The sequence below is a fragment of the Balaenoptera borealis genome (assembly GCF_965194805.1).
Source record: "Balaenoptera borealis genome assembly, chromosome: 11".
NCBI classification, from domain to species: domain Eukaryota; kingdom Metazoa; phylum Chordata; class Mammalia; order Artiodactyla; family Balaenopteridae; genus Balaenoptera; species Balaenoptera borealis.
Window position 1 is genome coordinate 109,675,231 of NC_138868.1, and position 26,618 is coordinate 109,701,848.

At 47.8% G+C, this 26,618-nt stretch overlaps 1 protein-coding gene and 1 long non-coding RNA gene across 8 annotated transcripts in view; one reads left to right on the forward strand and one right to left on the reverse strand.

The window, feature by feature from the left end:
• The window catches only part of NTM (neurotrimin), a 935,126-nt gene that overhangs the window by 503,628 nt on the left and 404,880 nt on the right, over positions 1 to 26,618 (forward strand). For 5 of the 7 annotated variants that reach the window (XM_082343112.1, XM_082343113.1, XM_082343114.1 and 2 more), the window contains one exon: positions 26,427 to 26,511. In XM_082343112.1, the coding sequence (XP_082199238.1) occupies positions 26,427 to 26,511 (85 nt within the window). Of the gene's footprint in view, positions 1 to 23,512; positions 24,890 to 26,253; positions 26,512 to 26,618 lie in introns of those variants that run through there. The other 2 variants (XM_082343119.1, XM_082343117.1) reach the window with 2 other exon arrangements.
• Positions 1,890 to 26,452, reverse strand: LOC309606256. Its single transcript, XR_014231732.1, has 4 exons — positions 26,363 to 26,452; positions 26,054 to 26,173; positions 23,331 to 23,484; positions 1,890 to 22,102 (listed from the first exon to the last, which is right to left on the reverse strand). It is a non-coding gene; the product is annotated as an uncharacterized lncRNA (long non-coding RNA).

Sequence of the window (26,618 nt, forward strand, 5' to 3'; positions counted from 1 at the left end):
TGGCAGATGGGACCCATTCATTCGCCCGCCTGGATCACTCACCAAGCTCCGAGCACTGGGTTGAACAGGGAGCGTGAAGGACTCCTGCCCTCACAAAGCTTACAGCCCGGCAGGATCCGCTCACGAGGAAGCGGGGAGAGCTGGCATCTCGATGAGGATCAGTCTGGTGTGGCAGCGCCACCCCTTCAAACCTGCATGTTGCCCACTATTCCAGCCGGGTGGTGGTGGGGCCCGCAGAGAGCTGGCTGACACATAACAATGGCCTTCTACATTTCTGCTGGCACGTCGTCTGCATCTGATGGAGTAACATCTTCATGATGAAATTAGATGAAATGCCTGATGCACAGCCTAATGGATAACAGCCCACGCACTTCCTCCAGATCTACAGAAGAAATGGCCAAGAGCAAGGAGCGGCGGGGGGGAGGGGGGGGGCACCACAGCTGCCCCGACCCATCCCATCCCCTTTTCCTACCCACCTGTCATTGCCCCGAAAGCATCATTAGCTCGCGGAGGGGACGGTGCCTCATTGCATGATCAGCCCCTCCGCTACCAGAGGGCTTCATGCACTGAGGCTGCAGGTAAATTATGGAACAACTAGATACATTTTCCACAAGACGTTCGCTGACAGCGGTGCTCCCTGGGGCCCCTCATTCCCAGCACAAGACTGAGCAAACTTTCTGTTTCCAAAGCCTGCACATAGAGGTCACAGATCAGAAAGATGGAGTTGATGGAAAATAAGGCAGGACACCCTGATGACTCTTGGATTCATTCTTTGCCAGCCGGGGAGGGAAGGGAGGGGTCCTTCCAAGGAGAGACAGGGCACAGGCCGTCTCCCTTTTCTGCATCTGCCCTGCTGTTTCCAGGAGACCCGTCTCAGCTGTGTGGCCCTGCCAGCCAGCGTGGTTTGCACCTGACTGTCGCGTGAGGCAAGTGGGGCAGACACAGGGGACGCAGCAGAGCCAGGGCACCTGTGTGATCCCAGCCTTTTCCGTTCACTCTGCCCTGGTTCACCGCGGCCTTTCCCTCCACTCCTGCCCTCTGTTTGTGTAAATGGTCCCTACCACCAAAACCGTGAATAAACACTATGGGCTGGACCTGCTGGGCCATCGCAAATTCCTGAGGCATCATTCTCTTCCACTAGCCCTGCGGCCCAGGGGTGCAGCAGGAGAATCTCTGCCCTGGGGCAGGCAGTACTGGGGCGACCGGGCTCTAGGTTTAGCTGGTGGAGCAGACCCCCTTCAGCCCTGGGTTGAGTTACGTTTGCTCGTATTTGTCCTCTGTATCTGAAAGTGTCCTTTCTGTCTGGGTCCTTGGCACACTCCTTGGGTTTATAGAATGAACCGTGCGTGTGTGTGTGCGTGTCTGTGTGTGTGTGGTACAGCTCTCCTTGGGTTTATAGAATGAACTGTGTGTGCGTGTGTGTGTGCGTGTGTGTGTGCGTGTGGTACAGCTCTCCTTGGGTTTATAGAATGAACCGTGCGTGCGTGTGTGCGTGTCTGTGTGTGTGTGGTACAGCTCTCCTTGGGTTTATAGAATGAACCGTGCGTGCGTGTGTGTGTGCGTGTCTGTGTGTGTGTGGTACAGCTCTCCTTGGGTTTATAGAATGAACCGTGCGTGCGTGTGTGCGTGTCTGTGTGTGTGTGGTACAGCTCTCCTTGGGTTTATAGAATGAACCGTGCGTGCGTGTGTGTGTGCGTGTCTGTGTGTGTGTGTGGTACAGCTCTCCTTGGGTTTATAGAATGAACCGTGCGTGCGTGTGTGTGTGCGTGTCTGTGTGTGTGTGTGGTACAGCTCTCCTTGGGTTTATAGAATGAACCGTGCGTGTGTGTGTGCGTGTGTGTGTGTGTGTGTGTGTCTGTGTGTGCGTGTGTGTGTGCGTGTGTGTGCGTGTGTGTGTGTGTGTGGTACAGCTCTCTTGGTACTTGGTGGGGAAGGATTTCTCTGCAGGGTTGTTGTTTGTGCTTCTTTCCCAGGCACAGGGCTACACGGGGGTTCACATGAGATCCCTGAACCCCAAAGGGGCAAAAGGAGGTCAGAGATGGTGAGGGACCTTTCTTACAAGCCTTGACAACAACCAAGGCAGAGCCAATGTTGGCTAGCAGCTGTCCTTCCACTTTTCTAGCAAGGAGAAGGGGACTCTCCCAGATCCCTGGGGCCTGGGCGTCCCTGGCAACGGCTCCCGAGGTTGTTTCCATCTGTCCTCCCTGATGACACTGAGAGCCCTTGTTTGCGAAGTGCCTACTGGGGGCTGGGCTCTTTCGTGTCCAGGGTCCCATTTAGTCCTCCTGATAAGCCTGTACCTGGGCACTGTTCTTTCCAGTTTACGACTTGACAGCCTAAGCCTGAGGTGGTCAGATCACTTGCCCAAAGCCAATGAGCTGGTCAAATCCACACCAATATAACTCTAAAGCCCCTGATTTTTCTACCACTTTGCACTGGGGTCCTCATATCAACTTCCCGCCTATTATTAACTCACCCCAATTTAGTCCCTGTGCCTTGTATTTCTCCCCACTTCTGCATCAAGGCTGTAGGTGGAGACCAGAACCATCTCCTTGCAGGCCTCCCTTTATCTCCCCGGCAACATTCCATCCAGGCCTGCCTCCCCTTGGACCGGCCGGAAACCAAGCTACTGATGTTCTGTAGGGGATCACTTTCTTCTTCGGTGAAAGATACAGCCTCTGCCCTCAGTGATTTTGCAAACAGTTGATAGCCAACATTTATCCTTTAATACTGATGCTTCTACTCTTCCTTCTGGGGTGAGCTGCACGGTGGCTGAGGCTTGCGGGATCCAGGGAAGTTTGTCTTCATAGGCTGGTAGCAGATCTGTGGTTACCACCTGACCACACAGAAGAATTCAGTTTGCAGGTTACTAACGTGCAGGGAATACTGGTGAGACATGGACCCTTTTTTCCAAGTGCCAAAGGGAAACTGATTTTGCTTCTGATGTGTCAACATCTTTGCATCCATAGCAGTGCACATTAAATGAGGCATTTATCTACACGGGCCTCCTGGTGTCAGGGACTGCATTCCACTGCAGATAACAGAGGCCCAAGTTCCCAGACTTCACTGTGGCGCACGAAGCCCAGAGACGGGCAGGCCCCATGAGGACCAGCTGCCTGATGGCACCAGCATCCCAGGGTCCTCTTATCTTTCCTCTCTGCAGTCTTTAGTGTCAGACTCTTGTCCTCGTGGTTGAAAGACGGTGGCTTCACCTCACCCTCACTTTGGTTTCTAGGCAGGAAGAAGGAGAAGTTAGAAGGGGGAAGAAGTATTGCCAGAACGAGGCAACAAAACTGTCCTAGAAGTCTCTGGGAGGTTTCCATTCTTGGACTACTGGCCAGGGCCTCACCATGTGCTGCCCGTCTGACGCTAGGGGAACTGGGAAAGGCAGTTTTTCGTTAGACCCACAGGTACCCTAAACCACCTTGAGATGTTGAGAGAAGAAGATGGGGAGGACACATTCTTGGTGGATAACTTGCTGTGGCTGCCACTGTCAGATCCGTTCTATGTGAACTTCTCTAGCGTAGGGAAGGAGCCATTGGAAGGAAACTCTTAAGTTCCATCTGCCCTTAAAGACAGAGGTCTCCATGGCCCCTCACATTGTCTGATACCAGGGCCTCTGCTTCTTGTCTGCCAGCCCATCCGTCCCTCACTCACTGCTGCTCAAGGCTTCTGTGTTGTTTTACTGCAGTTTTTACAGCTAGGGAAGAGTTATTAATATTGTCTATTATATAAAGAATTTGTAGTGATAAGAGAGCAGCTAAAATATGATAATAGTGGGTGGAATCGTTCAAACTGGATCATGCCTCTACCCTTTTTTAGAAGCTCCAGTGAATCCCCAGTTGTAACAAAATGTAACCCAAACTCTCTATCAAGCCACGTGGGGTCCGTCAGCTTCCCCTCCCACCATTCCTCAGACACAAACGATTTCTCATTTTTTCTTAAACAAGCCATGATTTTTAAAATCTCTGTTTCTTTGTTCTTCCTGATCTTTGCCCGAAATAAATTGATCTCTCTTCTCCAATTGGTAACTTACTGCCTACCCTACAAAACCCAACTCCTCTGCTAAGTGTTCTCCAAGTCCTTTGATCCTTATGTCCAAAATTTCACACTCACTAGATATCACTACCTTAGCTCCCATCACACTGTTAGTAATTTGTTTACATACCTGTCCCCTCCACTAAGTTATGAGCTGCTGGAATGTAGGCACAAGCTTTTATACACCAATGTAGCACTTGTATCTAGGGTAGTATTTGTTACATTGTAGTTACTTATTAGGTCATTAGAATAGCACCATTCCAGGCACTTTGTATCAAGGAGGTACTATTTTTGTCAGCCCCATTTTACAGATGGGAAAACTGAGGCAGGAGAGGGTAACTTGCCACATTCATACACAAGTCAAAGAGGCATGATTGGAGCTCCAGTGCCTGCACTTTTAGTCATCCCTCAACACTGCTTCTCAGTAGAATATTTGATGAAAGAATGAATGAGACCATAGATATTGTCCAGCCTGTTCTGGATAGGGCATCTCACACTGCAAAGAAATGTGTAGTTCATCCTCTCCAGCTTATGACTCACTTTTCACCTATCTGCTGGCCCAGGTCTCCTGCCTTAAGCAGTGAGCCTGGCACAGGTTGGGGCTGCCCTGCTGGGGTTCAGGCCCAGATTCAGTCCCTTCAGGCTAAAGGCCACATTACAGCATCTTGACAGGGTCCCTCGGTGGTGCCCGTTCTCTCTCTCCTGCCCCTCATTCTCTCTCTCTCTGTCCCCCTTGCCTTCCGCTTCCCTGTCACAGATGTAAAATCTGTGCAGCCGTCTCTGATGCTTCTAACCACAGGCATTCAGGAACAGTCTCGCTCCAAATCCTGCCTCCTATTTTCATATTTCCTGTGGCGTTTTATAGAAATAGCAGAACAATTGCTCATCCACAGGGGGTAAAGGGAGCAGGGTTTTATATAATCAAACATTAAAGTGACAAAGTTTTCCATCCAGTGGGGGAAGTAGAGGGAGGGACGATGGGATGGGTACGGTCCAGGAATGAAGGAGGAGCCTGGACCGTGTGTCCGTGATGCAGGCTCCAGCTTGAATCCACTTTGTATCTGTGACGCAGACGGTGGATGCAATGTGTGCCTTGGGTTCTGCCTCTCCTTCCAATGAGGTTTAGCATCACCTCCAGGAGGTGAGTCTCTGCCAAAGGCTGCTTGGAGCCACCTGTTTCCAGAGCGACCTCTGCATCTTAGCAGCGCTGATGCTTTATTTCCATCTCCTGCATTGGCTGAAGAGAAAAAAGATAGTGGTTCATCTCCTTAGCCAGATGAGGGACAGAGACCAAAAACGTCTGTCTGTAGCAAGCAGGCTCGGAGTTTCCCATAAACACACGTTTCCATGAAAACCAAAGGAAGACCAAAGAAAGGCCAGACGTGTCCCGTCCCCACACTTAAATGAACCCTGTGGCCTTGTTCCTTGCCAGGGTGGGGAGCAGAGGACGCGGGCTGCTGTCTGCACCTAGCCCCGCGCCCGGCCGGCTCCACCACTGCCCCCTTCCCGCACACACCGCTGCACACGGACAGGCTCTCCGGCCGTTTGTTCTTTGATGTGCGCTAAGTGAGATATAATTACCCACTTTGTCACATTGCATGTGACTTTGACGGCCCAGTATGTGGGCTTTTAAAAAACTACATTAGAATGTCTTCGAGGGGAACCAGTGTTCCTTTGGGGATGGTCTCAGGATTTCTACATGGTTCCAAACAACAGAACACAAGAGCTGGTGCCTCCGGTGAGGAGAAGATACTTCTCCCGGCACCCCCGCTCCGCCCCCCACGTGGCCCACCGCCTACACGGAGGTGGAGAGGCAGGAAAAGAAGGAGGGAGTGGGGCAGGGAGAGAGGGGGCACATCCAGAAGACTTCAGTAAAGACGACGGGGAAGGATGGAAAGGAACACAAGTGGGTCAGAGCGCACTGTGATTTGCCTCTTTTGTGTGATGAATTGTTTCCAAAACCAAGGCTAGATGTCCCTGCAGGAACTCTCTCCCTCCACCTTCGGAAACATCCTACTTAAGCATGCAGTTAGTCTCTTTCCCAGATCCCTCCTACTCCTCATCTCATTTCTCTTGCTCACAAAGGCTCCTTCCCAGGTGTGCAAAGCTCCTCCCTCCTGCAGCAGTGCCCACCTCCCTCCACCAGGACCCCCCTTCCTGACCCAGTTACCTTCTCTAAAGGCAGGCGCCTGGCCCTTCTGAGATAGCGCCCTCATGTGCACGTGGACACACACACGTGCACACACACACTCGCACACACACCCCCCCCCACCCCTGACCCTCAGAGCCGTCCCTTCTTTGTGGAGACACACACTATAGCCCCTGGAAACAGAGCTTCTGAAACACAATTTGCGCCTGTAAATGCTGCAAGGGATCAGGCAGTGAGTTTCCTTAAATGTGACGCCTGCTCATTAGTGCAATTAATTGGCATTGCTGCGCTAATCGTAAGGCAGCCTGCCTATAATAAGCACGGCAGCAGCCTGCTGCGCGCAGCGGGGAAGCAGAGGTGGGATCTGAGCCCTGGGCAGTGTTTACACTGGAGGATACAGGAAATCCATACGCATTCTCAGTTTTTGTAAAGCAAGGTTGCACTATTGGGTTTATATTAGCAATTTTCAATCATCTTTTATTAGCGCCCGATTGATCTTCTGTCCATTTCCTTAATGTATTAATGCATAATAATCTGAAGAAATTTCAACCCTGGTCAGCTGACTGTAAAAAAATCATCACCACCCAATTGCTTATTCAGAAGCTCTGAATCCCTCATGCAAGCCCCTTTGGATGGGAACAGACACCCGCTGAATGAAATGAAGTTTCTCTGAAGTGAAGTGGACTGAGGGTCCCTACCAATCGTGTGTGTCTCTGGCTGGACCCCTTTTGGCCATGGGATGGCAGGTCTCAGGGAATTTGGGGAATCATTCATACAGTCTTTCATCCTGGCCTCATTCTAGGCAAGTACTTCACTGAGCCAATGGTGCAGATGAATTCCGACTCCAATCTGGCCTAATTGTATGAACACGACTCAACTGGGTAAGGCCTGTAGGCCTCCATTTCCTCACCTATAAAATGAGAATATTAACCTAGATGACCTATACGGGTCTTTTCAGCTCGAAAGTAAATTGGTTTAATCAAAAGACATAGACCTTCCTAACAACGGGCTTCTCTTCTTGTAGGGAAGATACCACATATTTATACCCACTTAGAACACAAGGCAATATGTTGTCCACGCTAGAGAAGATATAAAATCTAACAGGCATCCAGAGGAGGGAGACATTTCTCAGTGAGGTGACCAGAGGGGACTGCCTGGAAGAGGGGTCATCTGAGGTACATCTTGAGGAGTGAGAGCTTCATCGGCAGAGAAGCAGCGGAGGGTGGGACTTGCCACGTGATGGTAACACTGCGCTCCCGGGAAGGGAGAAGGGGGATCTGGAAGGCATGGAGTCTTGAATTCCAAAGAAAAAGGCCATTTCAAGAAGGAGGAGAGTGTCTCTGGGGGCCACGGGCTTCCAGGAGATGAGAGAGGCTGACCGTTGTGTCCTGAACCAATGTGGCTCCAGATAACAGGCCTCTTGTCCTCCTGACGGGTCCTGCTGGGCCTGACAACGGTCACCTGTGAAACGGCCTGCCGTGGTCTTCGTGGCGGAGCTGCATTCATGCTCCCCACGCCTGTGGTGTCTGTAAATCCTGCTTATTGTTCTGTGTACAACAGATGCTGCTTTTCCAGACGCTCAGAGGTGACGCAGCAGGAGATAAACGGCGGCTGCTCCGTTGCTCAGACGTCCTGGACGGCCTTCCTTTCCTTTCGGTCCACATTCTTCCATGGGGCCCCTTCTTGACAAGTTCTGGTGCTCACGTCGTCTGCTCCTGAGTTGTAGGAGCCCTTTCATCCCTCGTAAATTATCCCCCTTACCCTGCCAGAGTTCTCCCCACTCTCCCTGTGAGCCAGGGCATAGTGGGTATTCCACAAGGAAGGAGGTTGGATCCTTGCTTTTATTAAACTGCAGTTGAGTAAAATGAGTCTTGAATTTGGAGTTAGAAGATTGGATCTGAGACCTAGATCTTCCATATTCTACCCTGAGAACCTTGTCAGCTTCCTTCTCAAATGTGAGCTTTGATTGACTCATTTGTCAAATGGGGGCAGTGGTTCTGCCGGACAAGGTGTTTGAGAGAGAATCAGATTACATGACAAAAGGTCATTTATTTCGTAAATGCACCATTTTGATTTCTACTGTGGTTATTACAACTGTGCAGAGAGAGATAATCTTTATCATTTTAATAAGTTCATCAGCCATTCCACAAAAGAAGTAATACATCTGATTTTAAATTATGTGTACATATGACACAGCTGCTCTCAGGCAGTGTGTAATTTCCTTTACTGTCAGGCAATCCTGGCCGACCTGTAACTTAAGTCAGGCACACGGAGCTTTTTCACCTGCTCTTGTCCATGCATTTCCTACTGGTTATGGAGCTCCTCCGGTGCCTTTAGGGGACACTTGGCTGCGTGGCTGTGGTGAAGGGTTACCACGTCCTGCTCTCTGGGTGGTTGCACTCAGCTGCTGGAGGGAAGCAAAGGGTCTTGGGCGTCCAACCTCAGTTTGCCCTCCTCTCAACAAGCGATCCCATTGTGGACAGGTCCAGTAGAGAGTGCTTGGTCCTTGTCCTGGACTGTCAGTGGCACTCAGGCCAGCCCATGCCCTCAAGGAGCGAGAGCGTCCTTCCCCCGAGAGGGGTCCACAGCAGGGGCCCGGCCTGCCTGAGCCCACAGGGTCAGCACTTTGCTTCCAGGTGGAAGGAAGCTTCTCTCCTGCCTCTGCTACTCCTTCCCTGGGAGCAGTCTCGCATGCCCTTTCTCTCCCCTGGGGCAGAGCTCCAGCATCCTTTTTAGAACTCAGGATCACTTTGCACCATTGAGCTCTCTGTTGGAGGATTCTTCCTTGACTGAAAGGATACAGGGAGGCAGAAAAGGCCAAGAGCATCAGAGAAGGACAGAATATTTGCTCGAAATTGAAGATGTGGCCAGTGTGGTCTTGGTTATTTGTAGGGATTCCTATAGGGTTAGGAGGTTTAAAAATATGCCCTTGTGCATCAGTTGCTTTGAGGGCCCTTTGAATCACATCCCTGCTGGCCTAAAATATATTTGAAAGTGAGAACACGGAGGAGGAGGGGGGAGCAGAAGCCCACTCATGCAGATACAGGGACATAAATGACTCAGTTTCCTTCTCCACAAAGAAGATAATGACGCTGGTTGCTTTGCTGGCAGGTTAGCTAGTGTGTGGGTGCTGTGTTAGTTAATGTCATAAAGAAGTGCAAAAGCATACAAACTTTAGAAGCACTCTGGTGCGGTATGATTCTTGGTGCACGAACCAGCCTGTGTATGCCAGTATTTATAAGAGTGAGGGAGTAAGAGAAAGCTGTCAGCAGAAAGCAGAATATGTGTGTACACAGCAGAAAGCAGAATATGTGTGTGTACCAGTTCAAGGCTGAGTAAAGGAGTCTAAATAGAGTGACATCCTTATAAGGTTAACACAGTTTTCTTGATGAAATGCCAATGTGATACTTTGGATGCTTTGGGCTGCAAGTAATTGAACCCTTACTAACAGGGGCTTAGAAAATTAGGACATCAAAGAAACCTGGAGGTAGGATGTCCGAAAGCTCAGTGACAGTGTCTGGGATCCAGAATCTCACAGGTGATCTCCATCATGCTTGAGACATGGGGTCTTCATTCCATGGATGGGAGGTGGCTGCATTTCTCCAGCCCTCACACCGTCACCTGGCTGTGATCAAAGGCAGGAGCGAAGGGGGCTGGAAGAGGGCACCTGTGCCTTTTTGGTGAGGGCAGGATGCTCAGCTCAGCTGCTGGGCATGTGGGCAGCCGTAGCTGCAAAAGACACAGGACAGTGAATTGCTGACCTTTTTAGCCTCCATCGTGGGAGGGCAGGCTCTGCCAGTAGAAAAGAAAGGAGGGGAGAAAAAGAGGATTTTTATGTAGATTTCAGCACCTAGTGTCTTTGGGAGCAATGGGCTTGTAGATAAATACCTGCAATTTGTTGGGAAATATTCACTCTGTGGACACCTGAGATGATGCTGCAGCTGCCCGTTAACTGCCAGCAATCTGCTCGCCTGATGTTCCTTTGCAGTCTCCGCCTCCCTGTGTGTTCAGGCTATAAAGCTTTGGCTTTGCCGTGCCTTCTCCCACCCACAGATCATCCCCAGCAACAGACCCTCCTGGATGTGTATATGGCGCCTGCCGTGTAGACCGGATTCCTCTGGTGTACCCCTTCCATGAAACAGAGAGTACGTGAATGAGGGGACTCCCAGTAGCTTTGCAGTCTTGTGGGTTGACTAGCCCTGCAAACCTGGATATGGTATCAGTACAATGTGTGTATAGTGGCCCTGAAAATCAGTATGAACCCCTGCTTGGGCCTGACAGAAATGGGGCAGTTCTATTGAAAAGCCAGGCAGAAGGTCTAAGGAGAAATTAGGCCCCTGCCTAACCAGGGGCTCCCATCTGCTTGCACCCTTCTCTTCCAAAGGAAGGACCAGTTGTGTTTGTTCATAACCAACTGGCCGCCCTTCCTTCCCTCCCCCAGTTGCAGACCAGAGGCAGCTGCTGCAGAGGTTTCCTCTCCCTCAGACCCAAGCGGCCAATGGATGTTGTTCCTGCCCCTCACTCTTTCCTGATGCATTTTTCATCATTAAAGGGAAAATGTCATTTTGGTGACAGATATTAGTATGATTGGTGTCAGGAATGAATCTTCCTTTCTCTGTCAGCCTTTCTTCACACAATCCTAAGACAATGTTCTGTTAAAAGGCCACTTCCATTTCCAACTCAAGCAGTGGGTGAGAAGGGCAGGCTTCGGCTGTGACGGATGGGCTCCGTCAGGGCTGGAGCTGTGCAGGGCAGCACGGCGCGAACCTGACCCTTCCAGCACCAGGAGAGCCTGAGGAGGCCTCGGGGAAACCCATGCCTTATTTCTGCCTGAATTCTGTTGGGAACACAGTCTGATAAAATGGAGACCTGCAGCTCTATTCGGTGACAAAGTTTCAGGGATAGATTTGCCATCATCGGTGGTGTATAGAGTGATATAAATCCAAACCCTTATATTGAAAAGCTGACCTAGAAATGGAAAATTCTGTTTTCTTTCAATAAAAGTGTGAGCCAGCCTCTCTAGATGTTCTCCTAAGCACAGATCTGAGCCTTGAGTGAGCTAGCGGTAGTGATGTGTTCTACCTCTATAGCATGCCTCATCTGATGCTCTACATAAAGCAACCTTTCAGAACGCATTTAGAGCTCAGTTTCCTCAAGCTGAAATAAAGAAAATGGTACCCAGGCTCTCCCTCTCAATGACTGAGATGCTGATCCAATTCGACGGATGTTTATTGAACTCACACTCAGCGCCACACACTTGGCTCAGCCTGGGAAGATACAAAAATGAACAAGAAGTGGTACCTGTCTTCAGAGAGCTTCTAGCCTCATAGGTGAGATCAGACAAATAGGCAGTCGACTATAATACAAAAATATGTATAAGAAGTTCAATATTTTGTAATATATCTCTCTGAAATATATGCTTATATATCCAAAAAAGGTTTGATTCTAACCAATGAAGGAGAGGGACAGAGGGGCATCAGTGAAAGTAATATTTTATGAAGAAAATGGAATTTTAACTGGTTATTGAGGTCTGAATGGGATTTAGAAATCTGTGGATGGAAGAGAAGGGACCCCGCAGACGGGAAGTTTGAGCAAATACTTAGACTGGGAGATGCAGAGGGTCTGAACAGTCCCAGGATGGTGGATGAGGGTCAGAGTAGGGCCACAGAGGCTGAGGCTAGACAGTTAGGCTGGCATATTTCTCAGAGCCTTGATGACCAAACTTGGGAATTTGAACTATAAAGCAGGCGAGCCATTGAATTTTCCTGAACAGGTAAAGGACATTACTGAGCTGTGCTTTAGAAAGATAAAGCTGGTTTCTGTGTATGGAATTGTTTATGTCAGGAGTTATCTAATTTATCTGATCCAAGTCTCATTAAGAAAATATTTTGTAATACCTTTATTTCCATGAAAATTAAATTTGTAGATAAAAGAAGCTACCCATATGCCTACTTGAAAAAAATGACCTATTTAATGTCCTAACTGGATCTATAAGAAACATAAATAGAAAATGATTGATAATCAAGTAAGTGTAAAATAAATCTTTAGGCACAACTACACCATAGGATGTAATGAAGTGTGGAAGCTTGTGTCTGTATATAGAATCCCCATGAATGTGATGGCTCTGTTGCAGACTGATACAGGGCTGTAGAACTGGTGACTCGACTATGTTGAGCTTTACCATTGGTCATGAGATCTTTGAAACTAGTAAACAATCCTTGGTGAGGATCTGAACAAATCAAAGCACAATCTTCCCTTAGCTGACAGGTAGTTGCATTTCTGAAGGATTAGTGAATATTAAAACCTTGCAAAGATATTTTGTGTTGATGCATCAAATGGAGTAGAGTTTAGGCTTAGATATAAAAAAATCACTCACCTAAATGTGAGGCAGGTATTCGACAATGGTAACAATATCATGTGCATTGCTGAGTGTCTGGCCTCCCCGGCCCCCGTGCATTGAGTGGCTGGCATGTCTCTGAAACTACAGTGACAACCAACCTCCCCCCAGGAGTGTACCCTGCCCCTGTAAGAAGCACAGGTTTAGGGACAGGCTGGAGGCAGAGAGCTAAGATTTAAGTAAAATAGTAGAGAAAATAAACAAGGGGAGCCTCCATGGAGCCCAGAAAGGAGGAAAAATGTAGGAGACACGCCTACCCAAGGGAGATAAGCGGTATCAGCGGTGAGGTTTAAAGCTCTATGCAAATATTGCTGCTGTTAGAGTTGTATGTCATTATGTTCACTTCCAGAAAGGAAATCTGAAGCCCTAAAAAAATGCAGTGACTCTTGCAAAGACATAGAACAGGTCAGGAATTGCATTAGACACCAAATGCCTACGGCCTACATTTTCACTATAATTACGATGCAGAGGAGCTTCTACTCAGTGTGGAGAATTGTAAGCAGAGAACTAGAGCAGAGTCAATACAAAGATGGAAACGACTTCTGGAAATTGTCAAATTCCAAGTGCTCTACTTAGCACCTCATTATTTTATGGAATGCCTGGAAAACTCCACGATTCCAAAGATGAAGATTCTCCAATCCATCCACTTCTGTGTGTGCTTAGGTCTCTGCATATTCATCAGTAACATTTGAGACAAAGGAAAGAGATAATTACAAGGAGAGGTTTTTCGAGATATTAAAGTTTAACAGGATTCTTGGCATTTGTGTCCTGTCAATTTCCATGTAATTATGCTCAATTCCCAGAATTCAGAGTCAGTTGTACCTGTTAATGCTTAAAGATGATATCCTTGGAAAATAATTTATAAGACCGTTTTTCAAAATTTTCAGGTTCAAACCAAGCACCCTGGCTACTAGTCTGATTATTATTAATGTTATTCTTGGATGGAGTGATAGGAGGTCATAAGCTGGTTGTTGGGATTAGAGTGGATTTTTTATGAGAGTGTGGTGAGCTAGCTTTCCCACGAGCAGAATGGTGTACTGAAAATATTTATATAACCTGATGTGTAAATGTCTCCTATTTTGGTTTGATAAATAACAGGAACATGGGAACGGTACTTCAGTTCCCTAGAACTCTACTGTGTCTTGGAAGAAAGAAAGGGGTCTGGTAGACGTACCTGTGCGCGGAGACGGGAAGTGGAAGTCGGGGGTCAGACGTGGAGGAAATAGCCAAGGGAGTGGAGGGTAAGAACAGAAGGCAGTCCATCTAATTCTCCCTCAAGGCTAAAGGGGGCTTTCCCGCTGCTCAGGGTTCCTTGTTCACACAAATTACACACACCTTTTCTTGCATCATTTCAAAAATACTCCTACCAAGTGTACACAACTGTTCTAGAATGGGCTTCTGTAAGGTGTGCAGGGGGAAAGGCGAGCATAATTCCATTATCCCCAGCAACGTGGACAATAAAATTACTGCGTACATGAGAATATGACATTAAAAAGGTCACCCCAGGTCATATCAATTCAGATGTCCTCCTTAGGTGTTTTGGACAGTGGTCATTTTGCATGGGACTCATACTTCAAAGGTTAGAGATATACATCAGACACCCCTAACCTAATAAACCAGAATGGGTCTGTCACCCATTAATTTATCCAAGCCTTCCTTTATCCTATTTAGATATTATTTTTTGCCTGTATGACCTTTTATACAGACATGCTTATTTTTATCCTTAAACTGCCATCTTTCAATTTCTCAGAATTCTTCTTATTTCTAGCTAGAGATTGGTTATCAAGTGTGTGTACACCCTATCCGTACACTTTGTGAATACCAAATGTTCATCTTAATATTCATTCATTTGGAAATCCCTGCCCTGCCAGAAAATAATTTTAATTTTTGAACTTTCCCCAGCTGTACTTAAATTCAACAAATATTTATCAAAAACCTATTATGTGCCAGGCATTGTGTGAGGCTTCGGGGGTATAAGAGACTACGAAAGAAGTTAAACTCTTACAAGTATTACGAATGTTAGACGTACCAATGCAGTGGGTATCTACCTAATTGAATGGAATAGTTATGTTCTTTATGAGGAAGTTAGAACTTGGAAGGATGAATAGAACTTAACCTGAAAAATGTGGGGACAGTATTCTTGACAGGAAGGCAGCCTGTGCAAAGTCCCCAAGCTGAAAAAGAGGAACCTTTGAGGGATTAAAATAATAATCAATTAAAATAAAAAGTGGCATGGCTCGATAAAGGAAGAGGTAACAAGAGAAAAAGGTGAAAACAAACCAGGCCACATCATGAAGGCTCAGAAACCACATAAAGCATTTGGGACTTTATTCAGATTCCTGTGTGGAACCACTAAAGACTGAATCAGGAAGGGAGTGACATGGTCAGGTTTTCAGGAAAACTTGGTTTGAAAGTGGAGCTTGAAATAGATCTGGTAAAAGCAGATGGAAGAAATCCCTGTAAGAGGGAGTCTCATGATTCCAAAGAAGAAAATAAGAAGAGATGGTGGCTCAGGCCAAGGTAAGGCCATGGGGGTTGGGAAAAGCGACTGGACATGAAATGTTTTGGGTGAAGAACCCAGGAGAGAAAGAAATGTAGAATCACAGGGGAGAGGGCCATGGGGGAGGGACAGAGGAGATTAGAAATGAGTCCTGATTCCTGACTCAGAAACTGGGCACATGAAGTTCCTGGGTGCTTTGTGAGCTGTAATGATAAATACTATGAGTAACATTTGAAGAATTTATACACAGTAATTTTGAGTAAAGGGAATGTTTCTTTGTTTCTATGTTTCCAATATTCTTCTAACAGTTTTCATAAAATGTTAGGCCCAACATTTCTTTTTTGGCAAAAATTCCTGATCCCTGCCAACAATAATCTATATTATCGTACTCCAAAATGTGCTATAAGGACCGTAGCTTGGGAGCCACTGGCCATGACTGTTTCCAACATCGTTTCCCTGGTTACACATGTGGAGACTGTACCACACGCTAGGTACTTCTCTGGGTACTTTACATCTGCCATCTCATCTAGCCTCACACAGCAAAGATTTGGGGCAGCCCATATTCCTATTTAACAGAGGAGAAAACTGAGGCTCTGAGAGGTAAGAAAATTATCAAAGGTCAAATTATCAATTATCAAAATTATTAAAAGGTCAAGCTGGCCACTTGTGGAGCTTGGACCGAAAGTCAGAGCCATTAACCCCGCCATCCACACTCCTCCGTCCACTCCCTGTCACCGCTCCTATCCCATTGCCCAGCGTCCAGCATCAAAAAGTACATTTTCCATGATCTTTCCTCAAATATGTTACATTGCATTTGCCCACTTCACTGCACGCTCCCATAACTTTGTGGATTATTTATAGCTCATCCAGGTCAACTGAAGATTTAATTACTTAAGGGAACTTAATGTCTTCTTCAAACTTGGGAGAATCCTCTCTGAATTCCCTTTGGCATATCATTGATAGAAATATTGCATTTGGTTTGTCCCAGCAACTCTCCCTTGGAGATTCTGGTACTAATACTTCTCCATATAGAAACATGTCAATCTATCCTGATTTGTGTCTTAGCTTTAAGCTAATTCTCTGCTTTTGAAAAAAAAGTCTCCTCATTACCCACTTTCTTTTTAAGGCATCTTTGGTCCTAAAACCTTGTGGACATTCCCGTGAAAGCTTAGGTGAATTATTTTCATATGTTGTCCATGTTCACATGTCCGCTCACAACATTTTCCCTGCTCTCCCTTCCCCAGATTCAGAGCTACCTGAGCCCCATCTAAGTCCACTTTGCCAGGCCACTCCCAAGTGGCTCTGACTGTCTCATCGCCTGCAGCACCACTTGTAGCTTTCTGGTACCCTAGATGAAGAAAGCGTACACAAGTTTCAGGGAAATCATTCCTTTCTAGGAGGGAAAGCCCACATCAACTCCCAGGTTGGCAGGGATGTGATGCTATATCTGCAGCCTCCATTGCTTTGTCCCGAAAGGCCCTGAACTCCCAAAGGCAAATGCATAACGAGGGACAGACATGGGAAAAGCCAGGGAGATGCATAAGCGTGTAGAAATGTGTTCAGTCATTTCTTCAATTTATAAGATTCAATAAAGTAAAGAATAAAGATGCTTTGAATACAGAGGATTTGTTTCCAGCTGAAGACACTGGGAGGATTGAGTAGTGTCTTTTTTTTTGATATTTATTTATTTATTTGGTTGTACCAGGTCTTAGTTGCAGCAGGCGGGCTCCTTAGTTGCAGCTCCAGGGCTCCTTTAGTTGAGGCATGCGGACTCATCAGTTGTGGCATGCAAACTCTTAGTTGCAGCATGCATGTGGGATCTAGTTCCCTGACCAGGGATCGAACCCAGGCCCCCTGCATTGGGAGTGCGGAGTCTTATCCACTGCATCACCAGGGAAGTCCCTGTGTCGTGTCTTTCATCTAACTTGACGGTGACAGAAGTAAAAAAAAAAAAAAAAAAAAAAAAAGGAAGTGGGATGGTTTGTGTGTTAGTTAGAAATACAAAGAAACATGGGTTCTACAGGCAGTACACATGTAAAGCCTTCCACAAGCAAACAGCTGAGAATGGGTTTGGTCCCCTTAAAAATGTGTGGGATACCTTCCCATCTGCCCACCTGCCCCTCAGCTCTGCCCTATATTTCTCCTACCCCAGTCCATCAAGGACTGCATCCCTCTCTCCATCACCACCCCTCTCCAGGCCCTGCGAGGCAAATGGCGAACATTTATATGTCTAACTCAGGGACCGACACCTTTAGAAACCTCAGGGTGAGTTATTTTAGTCTCAACCAGCTCCCACTTCTTGAGAAAATTAACTTAGCTTGAACACGAATCCATCTGATGAGGTGTTTACCTTTAATCCACACGTTACACTAGTAAAGAGATTTAATGCACGTGTGTGTGTGTGTGTGTGCGTGTGCATGTGCGCGTTGTTGCAGAAATGCTGTGAATGTGTTAAAATCATTGCAAAATAACATCCCAGAATTTCAGCTGGGACCACATTTAGAATAAAAAATATTGATTGATTTCAGGGATAGCACAGATCAGTTCTACCCAATTACACACTCACTGCCCCTTCTACAGCTGTGTGACTTGGGGATTATTTCACAGCTTTTAGTCTTTTACATACAACTGCCATTATAAAATGTTCTTTGTGACACATAAAATTATATATACATATACACACACGCGCGCACGCACACACACACACACACACACACACACACACAGAATCTGCTCTATATCTTAAGTGGCTTCTCTTAGGAAACTCAGGAGAGACAGACAAAAACACAGCAGAATGAGTCTACGATATGAAGTCTAAAAGAAAAAATAATCACTAACAGAAAGGAAAGAGAATGAGAGGGAATTTCAAAATAGAATGAAGAGGTTGGAGAGAGAGAGACACAGAGATAGAACACACAATAAAGTCCTTACCGAAGAGGTGGGGAAAATAGGCCCCCAGAAAGTCCAAGGACACAGAATATAAAACCTACTAGTCTAGTTGACCTCTAAAGCCCTTTCAACCATGATATTCTTATCATCTAGTCCTAAATGGATGGCTGAAATATCCTCTTTATGGCCAGATACCTAGCACGGACTCTGATCGAGACAGCCTTGTCCCGGCTGGGCTTTAGGGGAAGAGTCCCAAAAGCGCAATTTATTTAGATTTAATGGGACGGTTACTGTAAGTTTAAATAAATGCCAGTTAAATATTAACAGCCTGTTTATTGAAGATTAACATTGCTGGTTGCATTGTGGGATTTTCTTTTCCTTAAAGAAACCCTTTATCAGGAGACTTTTAATCATCGTGGCTCTTCCATCACCTGCCTTAGGTCCAGTGCGGCTCATTAATTACTTTGTGCCACAGTTTTCTGAGTTTTGAAGTGGACACCTTGGTGAATGGGAACAGTGGAAGGACAGGGTGAGGAGGGCTATTTCTCTATAGGAGGAACCAATGAGCGGATGTGAAGATACACTGCTTCTGAGAAGAGTGTTGAGAAGCATTAAAACCATCGACTGAGAGTTGGAAGAGGACTAGGAGGTCATTTAATCCAAACTCCTCACTTAGAAGGAAAGTGGAAGTGACTTGGGGAACTCCATGCAGCCAATAAGTGACAGATTGGGGGCCCAATGCAGTGCCCTTGACCCCAGCCCTCTACGGGCTGTCATCTTACTGTAGAACAGGACTTTCAGCTTTTAAAAGTGCATTAGCCCATTTGGATGTATTAGACACTAGATCTTCTCAAAGGTCCACATATCATGGAGGAGATGTTGGTTCTTTTGAAAACAAAGAAGCTAAAAAATCAAAAAAAAAAAAAAAAAAAAAGCAAGTGACTTATTTAATGATGGCCTGAGTTAAGACTCGGATCCAGAGACTCTGGTTTATAAAATGATATTTACGAAACGCCACCTCCAGTAAGAAGTACAACTGAACCCGTAAGTTTTTGAGCAAATTTCTGTCTCGTTAAGTTTACCTCTTCTGCTGTTGCTCCTGGCTGGGGAGAAAATTCAGAGAAAAGGTTAAAGAGAGGCATGAGTAAAAGGCGATTGATTAGGGAGAAAGGCATGGGGCTGGGCTGGGGAGGAAAGCCAAGTTCCTCTAATGGTACATTTGGGGTTTAAGCTCCAAGTTTGGCATTGCCGGTTACCATCCAGAGGCCCTTTCTCTGTGAGAAGCCACTACTGACTCTGGTTGGGCTGCATCTTGCAAACCTTGGCATTGGAGTCTGGCGGATCCTGCAGCACAGCCCTGGGATGCTCAAGGGTAGAAGCTGGGAGCCATGAGGCCAGCAGTGCATGTTAGTATCCAGTGACTAGTGTAAATCTGGACCTGGGGATGGGTAGGGGGGCTTTGGACTCCACCACCAGGCCCACGGGAGCAAAGGCGGGCCCAAGTTCCATGAAGGTGGTCAGAGGCGCTGCTCATTTCCTGCTGAGATGGAGGTGTCTTGTCTTTTTCTCAGGTTGTTTGGCTACTTTTCAGGTATATGTGGGAGCATGGCAGACAAAAGTTCCCAGGCTGCCACACAAAGAGGAAGCCCCATCCTCTTTCTCAAGCTCAGGCTGTTTCCCACAGGCCTGGATCCTGTGTGCTTTTCAAGACACTGGGGTGGGAACTGGAGGGTCACCTTCTTCCTGCCCTGGTTTGAAGGCTAAGCTACTTCCCTTTCTGACCACATCTCAGCGTGAAGTTTCTGTTCTGTCCCTGGGATGAAACCCCTCAGGATGTACACAGGGATGGTGTTCACAGGCCTGCCACTTAGAGGGCTGCTCTTGGGTTCTCGGGACAAATATCACACCTACACCCCTTCTGAAGGAGGCAAGCACATGCACTGGCCTCCTTGCAGTCCCCACGCAGAAGCCCAGCAGCTCACCTCTGTCCGTCAAGAGTCTCATAGCATCCTCACACCACCCTCCGTGCTATGTACCATTCTTATCACTAGTTCACAAACAAGCTTATTGCCCCAAGGTCACACAGCTAGTGAGGGAGGAGATGATGTCTGACTTCTGGTCTGTCTGAGTCCAAAGCCCCTGGTCATTCTTAATTGATAAATATGCACTGAATGAATCAATGAATGCATGAACACAGGATGAGGAAGCAGTTAGAGCTTTCCAATCAGAGCACTTCAGACATCCCCACTCTTAATTTAACAGAGCACCGTCTGTGACTATAAAAGGCAGCTTCGTCCCAGGCTCCTTGCGGTCCCCGGTTGTATACATTCCATCCTGTCTGCAACTAGATTCCCGCCCACACCATCTGCCCGGTCGGTCAGCTCCTTCTCACTATTAAGTCCCAGTTTAAAGTCATTTCCTTAGGGAAACGTCTCCTGATTGTCCTGATTCCAAGAGAACCTTCTATCATGTATGTTCTTCCAGTTTCTCACGGTGCTTATCAGCATCGTATCTACAGTTTTGTAAAGTTCTTGCTTTAATATGTCTCCCCTGCCAGTGTCCTTAATGAGGGTTAGATGCACAATGGTTTTTGTTTTTGTCTCTCTTGCCCACCACTGGAATCCACCACCTAGCGCATAGCTGGCAGTTAGTGTGCACTGAAAACTTGTTTGTTGAGTAGATGAATTTCTTCCCTACATTTTTAAATCCTTGAGAATATCCCTCCGCCCCTCCCCCCATGCCTCTTTAAATGAATCTTAGGAAACCATGGTTAGTGCCTAGAAATCTGGACACACAGTGCCTGGAAATCAACTGTTCCTAACGGGGAGGCACATCCCAGCTTGTTGTTCTTGGCGACAAGAATGTTCTTAGGGACTTCCCAGGGAGCGCTGGGTTGAGTTCATTACAACTTCAACTTTCCTGGATGTAAATGCAAATAGAACCATTGACAACCCCAACAGCACTAGATTGTAAGCAAATTGAGGGCAGGGCAATGTCTTTCATCTTTGTTATCTCTAACTTCCAACAGTTCCTGGCTCATAGGAGGCACTCAAAGTCTGCTTGTCAAAGTTTACTGGCTGACATTGAATTCAGTTGAATAATTGGACGCCCAGAGGCATCAGTACTGGGCAGTAATATTAACACTTCTGTGTTAATATAACCACTTCTGTGGTTCTCTCTCTTGCCCCAGATGTAGCAGCCAAAGGAGATATCTTGTCATTTGGCTCTTAAGCAGTGTCCTTACCTGCCAGGTATAGTGGAGAGAACACAGGAGCAGGGATTCTAGTCCTGATTTACGAGTTGTTACCTTTATTCCTATGATAATGGATCCTCTCTCCTGGGTTCACTCCTCCCACTTTTGAAATGAGTGGGTTATACATCTTTCAATGTCCCCTCTGACCATATCATTCTGTGATTCTGGGAATCCCGGGTCTTATTATGACCCCAAACCTAGATATGGAGAGAGGCTTCTCTAAAGACCCCTGGCTCTTGCGATGTTCCCCTTTGGGTATCTGGCCTTTGCTTTGATAGTACTTTGACTTTGCTCATTTGCCCTGCTTTTCTTTACTTTTCTGTCTACCTGCCAATTATCCTGATCACCCCTCCTCTTTATGTACCTTTCAAAGTCCATGGAAAGCCTCCCCTTTGCCTTTTCTTCCCATGCTCCTTCTCAGTTCTCTCTATTCCTGTCCTCTTCTTCTCTCTGGACGCTTCTTCCTCATCTTCACGTTGCTCTTTGGCTCTCCCTGCTGAAATCCTAAGACACCAGACTCTAGCCCGGATGAGCAATGATTTTATTTTGACCCTATATTCACATAGGAGGAAAGAATAGCATGTATTTTTCCAGAGTCCAGCCCTTGCCTACTCCCCTAGAGCCATCTCTTGAGCCAGACGGACACCGCCTTTTCTGATTAAAACTTGCGAGGTCTATTGGGTGCCATGCCACTCTAACTGCCCTGCGTGTCGCATCTTCTCGCCTGTGCTCCTATTTGGAATCTCCACCAGGAGAGGGGGGCCTTTCACCTTTTTAGAGAAGGAGAAACAGCACTGGCATGTCTCGGGCTAGAGCTCTTCTTTCGGTCTCTTGTGAGTGTAGAATATTCACTGCTCTTTAGCCAACCCCAGCTTGCTGTAGGTAACGCGGAGAAAAACAAAAACAACAGCTGAAACAATTTCCCCTTTCACTGGCAATTCTTCCCTTTTCCAGCCCTGCTTTAGTGAGGAGTGCTGCTGCTGCTCGGAGTCTCTGTCTAGCCCTGCGTCCTCAGCTACCTGCCAGCCTTCCGCAGTCTACACAGCAAGCTCCTCTGCACCCCGTCCTTTGCAGTCCCGGGATTATTAAAGGGAATATGATTGTTTTCTTTTGCTCAGGCAGTGTGTGTGTGTGTGTGTGTGTGTGTGTGTGTGCACGCCTGCGAGCTTGAAAGGCATTGTCCTATAGATATTTTTATAACCTGCAGCAATTACAGCTGCCAGCGCGGAGACAAGCTATGACAAGTTGATTTATGTGTACAGTATATGTGTGTGCAGGAGGGAACGGAGGATGGAGAGGAAGACAGCAGGGGGGTTGGGGGGGAGAAAGTGGAGGTGGGCGCTTGTTAGGAATCTGCTTTCCAGGAGGTAGAAAGGAAGTTATTTCTATAAAGAACACAAATAATGAAATTGCTCTGACTGTCATTCCTTTTTCATTAACTCGGATATGCTGGGAAAAATAAAATAAATCCAGCAGTTTTTATGAAGCAAGAGACAGGATATAAGATAAGCCACTAAGTGTTGGTTATATTTAGGGATTAGGGGATGAGAAGGGAGTTGACATATGATTTTGATCTTCGTCTAGTCAAACCGCTTCAATCAGCACTTTCAATAAAACGGATTCTGCCCTGTTAATTGTGCGGGCATCTCTGACCTCTCACCACTTTCTAAACTTCCATTTTTGAATAAAGTTTGGATCCCTGGGTCCACAAAGCAGCTGTGAGGTTGCCAGTGGCTTTTCTTTGTCCAGCCTGAGCATTACCTGATCTCTGCTGGGTTTTCTGCCGGCCAGGTTGGGAGGCTGCAGCTCACTACTCCCCCTTCCCCTGCCAGAGACAAAGATGGTGTGAGTGTCTTAGATCAACCGCATGCAGACTGGTATAAACTGAACATCTTACAGAGCCTGTTAGAAGAGTTATTTTTCTGCCCAGCTATAATAATGAAGCAGTGGCAGGCAAAATGTATTAATAAAGCATCTTCCACCTTAAATGGATTTCTAAGTATTTTACTGTGGAGTTAATCATGTATGTAGGCCCCTCGGGAAGGCCTGTTGTTGCCATTACCCACATTCCTAGATGCAAAAACTAGTGCTCATTTGTACCTACCTGGGAATTAGATGCAAGAGCCGGGGTGAGAATTTATCATGAAAGGAATCATCCCTGCCATTCTCAAGCCTGGAGGGAAATGACTCCAAAACCCAGAATGAGTCCCTCTTCCTTCTCCACTGCTGGTGTTTGTTTCCACTTGAGGTGGTAGGACCTGTTTACAAAGAGGAGTTTTGGAGGGGAGCAGGAGGGGTGGTTAAAACGGATGTGGATGATTAGAGGTAATTCCTTGGCCTCTGTATAAGAAGAACCCCAAATTCAGCAGACTGAGGTCAGCAGTCATGACCTCACGCCTGACGTCTGCTCATATAACATCTTAACTTGGTGAAATCATGCAACTTCCTACTTCCACAATTCCCATTGCAAAGTGAAGATAAAGTAGGGACTTGTCAGAACGGATTGGTACTAAAATAGGTTAATTCTCCTCCTGTTCTTTCAAAAGCATAAACAAAACCTCCTGCTCCCTGCAGACATCATTTTTGTTTTTCTTGATAGTAAAGTCATTCTTTGTGGTCATAAGTTGACAATTGATTTTTTTTTTTTTTTTTTTGGTGTTATATATCAAATGGTCCTCACTGGACAAAAGTAGCGATGGATTTCCCTGAGAATTTAATATTGGAAAAGTCAACAGAGGAGACGAGGGGAAAATGGGCGAAATGATGGATTAATTGAGATCTTCAGTGTGAGTTGCTTGACTTTACGTTGTTGTCCACTCTCTGGTCACCTGTTAAAAGAGGAAGCCATGCCTTCTCAGTCTTTCTTTGTTACCTTGGAGCGTGGCTTCCACAGCTGCACACCCACCTCCGTCCCTTCCAATCCAGGGCAGTTGGAGTGAGTGACCGGCGTATGATGAGTGAGGTGCTTGTGCATCACTCACACGCGTTTTATCTACACGTAAGTGGGGTGACCAGTTGAAAGATGCATGCGCTCTTATGGCACCAGGACCCTTATGGTTACAGTGATTCAGTTAGAATGATGCAGTCTCTTTGGTGGTGGCTGGATGGCTTTTGGGAAGAACATTTGTTGTTGTTGTTGTTATTTAACTGTTGTTTTAAAAAAGAGCTTCCTGGTTGGATTTGAGAGAGCGTCTAGGGGAAAAACAAAGCCACGGCTGCTTCCTCTCTGTCCCCAGGGAGAATCTGGGTCAGTGCAGGGAGCTCAGACAGGAGTCCCTGAGCAGAGAACATGTTGGTGTTAGCACGTGGGGTGGGCTGTGCCGCTCTGGGCTTCCCCCCTCCCTCAGGAGCCAGGCCCAGGCTGGAAGGAACTGCGTTCCATCAGAGCTGAAGTGAGAGGAAACATGCAGATGTAGGCACAGAGGGACCCACAGCAGCCAAAGAGGAGAAGTGACAGCAACTGAGGCCAATGCAGTTTTTCCCTGGGTTTCAAGAATCTGAAAAACACACCTCTTAAGATGAAATCAGCTCTGCGGGAGTGTGAAGCCCAGGACACTTGGGAATCCTCTGTATCAATAGAGCCAGGGGTTCACACTCATTCATCTGAGTGAGCACTTTGCAGGGCTAGCATCTTTTAATGTCGACAAAACAAGAATAAAGAATGTAAGTCAGTGTCGGAACTTGACCAAAATTTTGATGCGGTTTTGCCAGTTTCGCACACGAAGAGGCTTCTGTGATTTTGCATTTGTTTTATATATGGAAAGATCTCTATTTAGAATGGTGTTTGAAGTAGCTTTTGGGGGGTGGCGGTGGGGTGGGCGTTGCCTGTTGAATAAAAATGAGATGATTCTAAAACGTCCCCCCAACACTTTAAATTTACTCTAAATGCTAATGAATTAATCTGATAATTTTAAAAGTGCACGCATGCATGCTGCAGTTTCCTTTTCCTAGTTAATTAGTTTGTGACCCTTATTAAGATGTCTTGCGCTTATTGAGGCTGTGTAGTAACTTTGCATTTCTTCTTCATTTGCAAGTGACAGCTCTTCAAAGGGGGAAGTGGTTAAACTCCTCGCCTGGGCGCCTGCGGCCCCGGCGCGGCGCGGCGGGGGTTAAGGTGGGCGCCTGCGCCCCGCGCCCGCCGCCCGCCGGGATGCGCGCGGTCCGCCCGCTCGCTCGGCGCCTGCACGGCGGAGAGCGGCGGTCAGTGATGGAGCTGCTGCCATGACAACCCCGGCGGTCTGGGCCCGCGCGCGTCGGGGCTGCTCCCGGGAGGCCCGCGGCGCGGAGGCCGGGGGCGGCCGCTGAGCGTGGCGTCCTCGCGGCTCCGGGGCCGGCAGCCCCTCGCCTTCCCCAGCGAGCGAGCGAGCGAGCGGGCGTCCGCCGCCGTGCGCTCCCGCCTCGGCCGCCACCGCCGCCGCCGCCGCCGCGGAGACCGCCCAGCCGAGACCGGCCGCCTCGCGGCAGCTGCAGCGCGCATTTGGGCTCGGACGAAGTTGACCGAGGCGGCTGCTGCAGCAGCATCGCCGGTCCGGATCGCGCGAAGCCCGGCGTAACCTCTCCTCCTGGCTCACCCCTGCGCCTCCTGCGTGTTCCACTTTCCGGCTCTGCTATTGTTACAGACTGTGTCCTGCTGGCCACCCTGCCTCTGAAACTTATAAAGAAAGTGTTGGATTTGCCCTTGTTGGAACTGAGGAATTCAGACCATCTCTGGGTAGCCGGATCTAACCCACTCCCTGTCCCCTTTTGGTACCAAAGTGCTCTCTCCTCTCCAAAGTGCCATGCCTGAGCTGTTAACGGGAGGAAGGGGCTCCTGAGACGCGCCCGCACCTTTGCACCTGTCTTTGCTCTTCGCCTCTCTCGGCCACCTTCCCGGCCGAAGCAGCACCGAGGGAGCCCCCTTTGGATGTTCTCCGTGGAAACCGCTTCTCCGAGGCTGGAGCGCTGAGGCTGGTTTTGGGGAGGAACACCAGACTTGCAGGAGTCTGCGCGCTTTTCTCCTGCCCGCGCCTCCGGGTCCCCGTGCTCGCTCCCCCGCCTCACCCCACCCACTTCCTGTGCGCGCCCAGGGGGCGTGTGCCGAGCGGCTGCCGGAGTTCTGGGAAGTTGTGGCCGTCGAGGATGGGGGTCTGTGGGTACCTGTTCCTGCCCTGGAAGTGCCTCGTGGTCGTGTCTCTCAGGCTGCTGTTCCTTGTACCCACAGGAGTGCCCGTGCGCAGCGGAGATGCCACCTTCCCCAAAGCTATGGACAACGTGACGGTCCGGCAGGGGGAGAGCGCCACCCTCAGGTAGGGAGCCGCCATTCTTCTCTGAATCGACAGTGATTTGTGTAGGGGGTGGGGGGAGAGGGGGAGAGGTGCAGGTGTGTTTTCTGCAGCTGCTGGCAGGGAGGTCG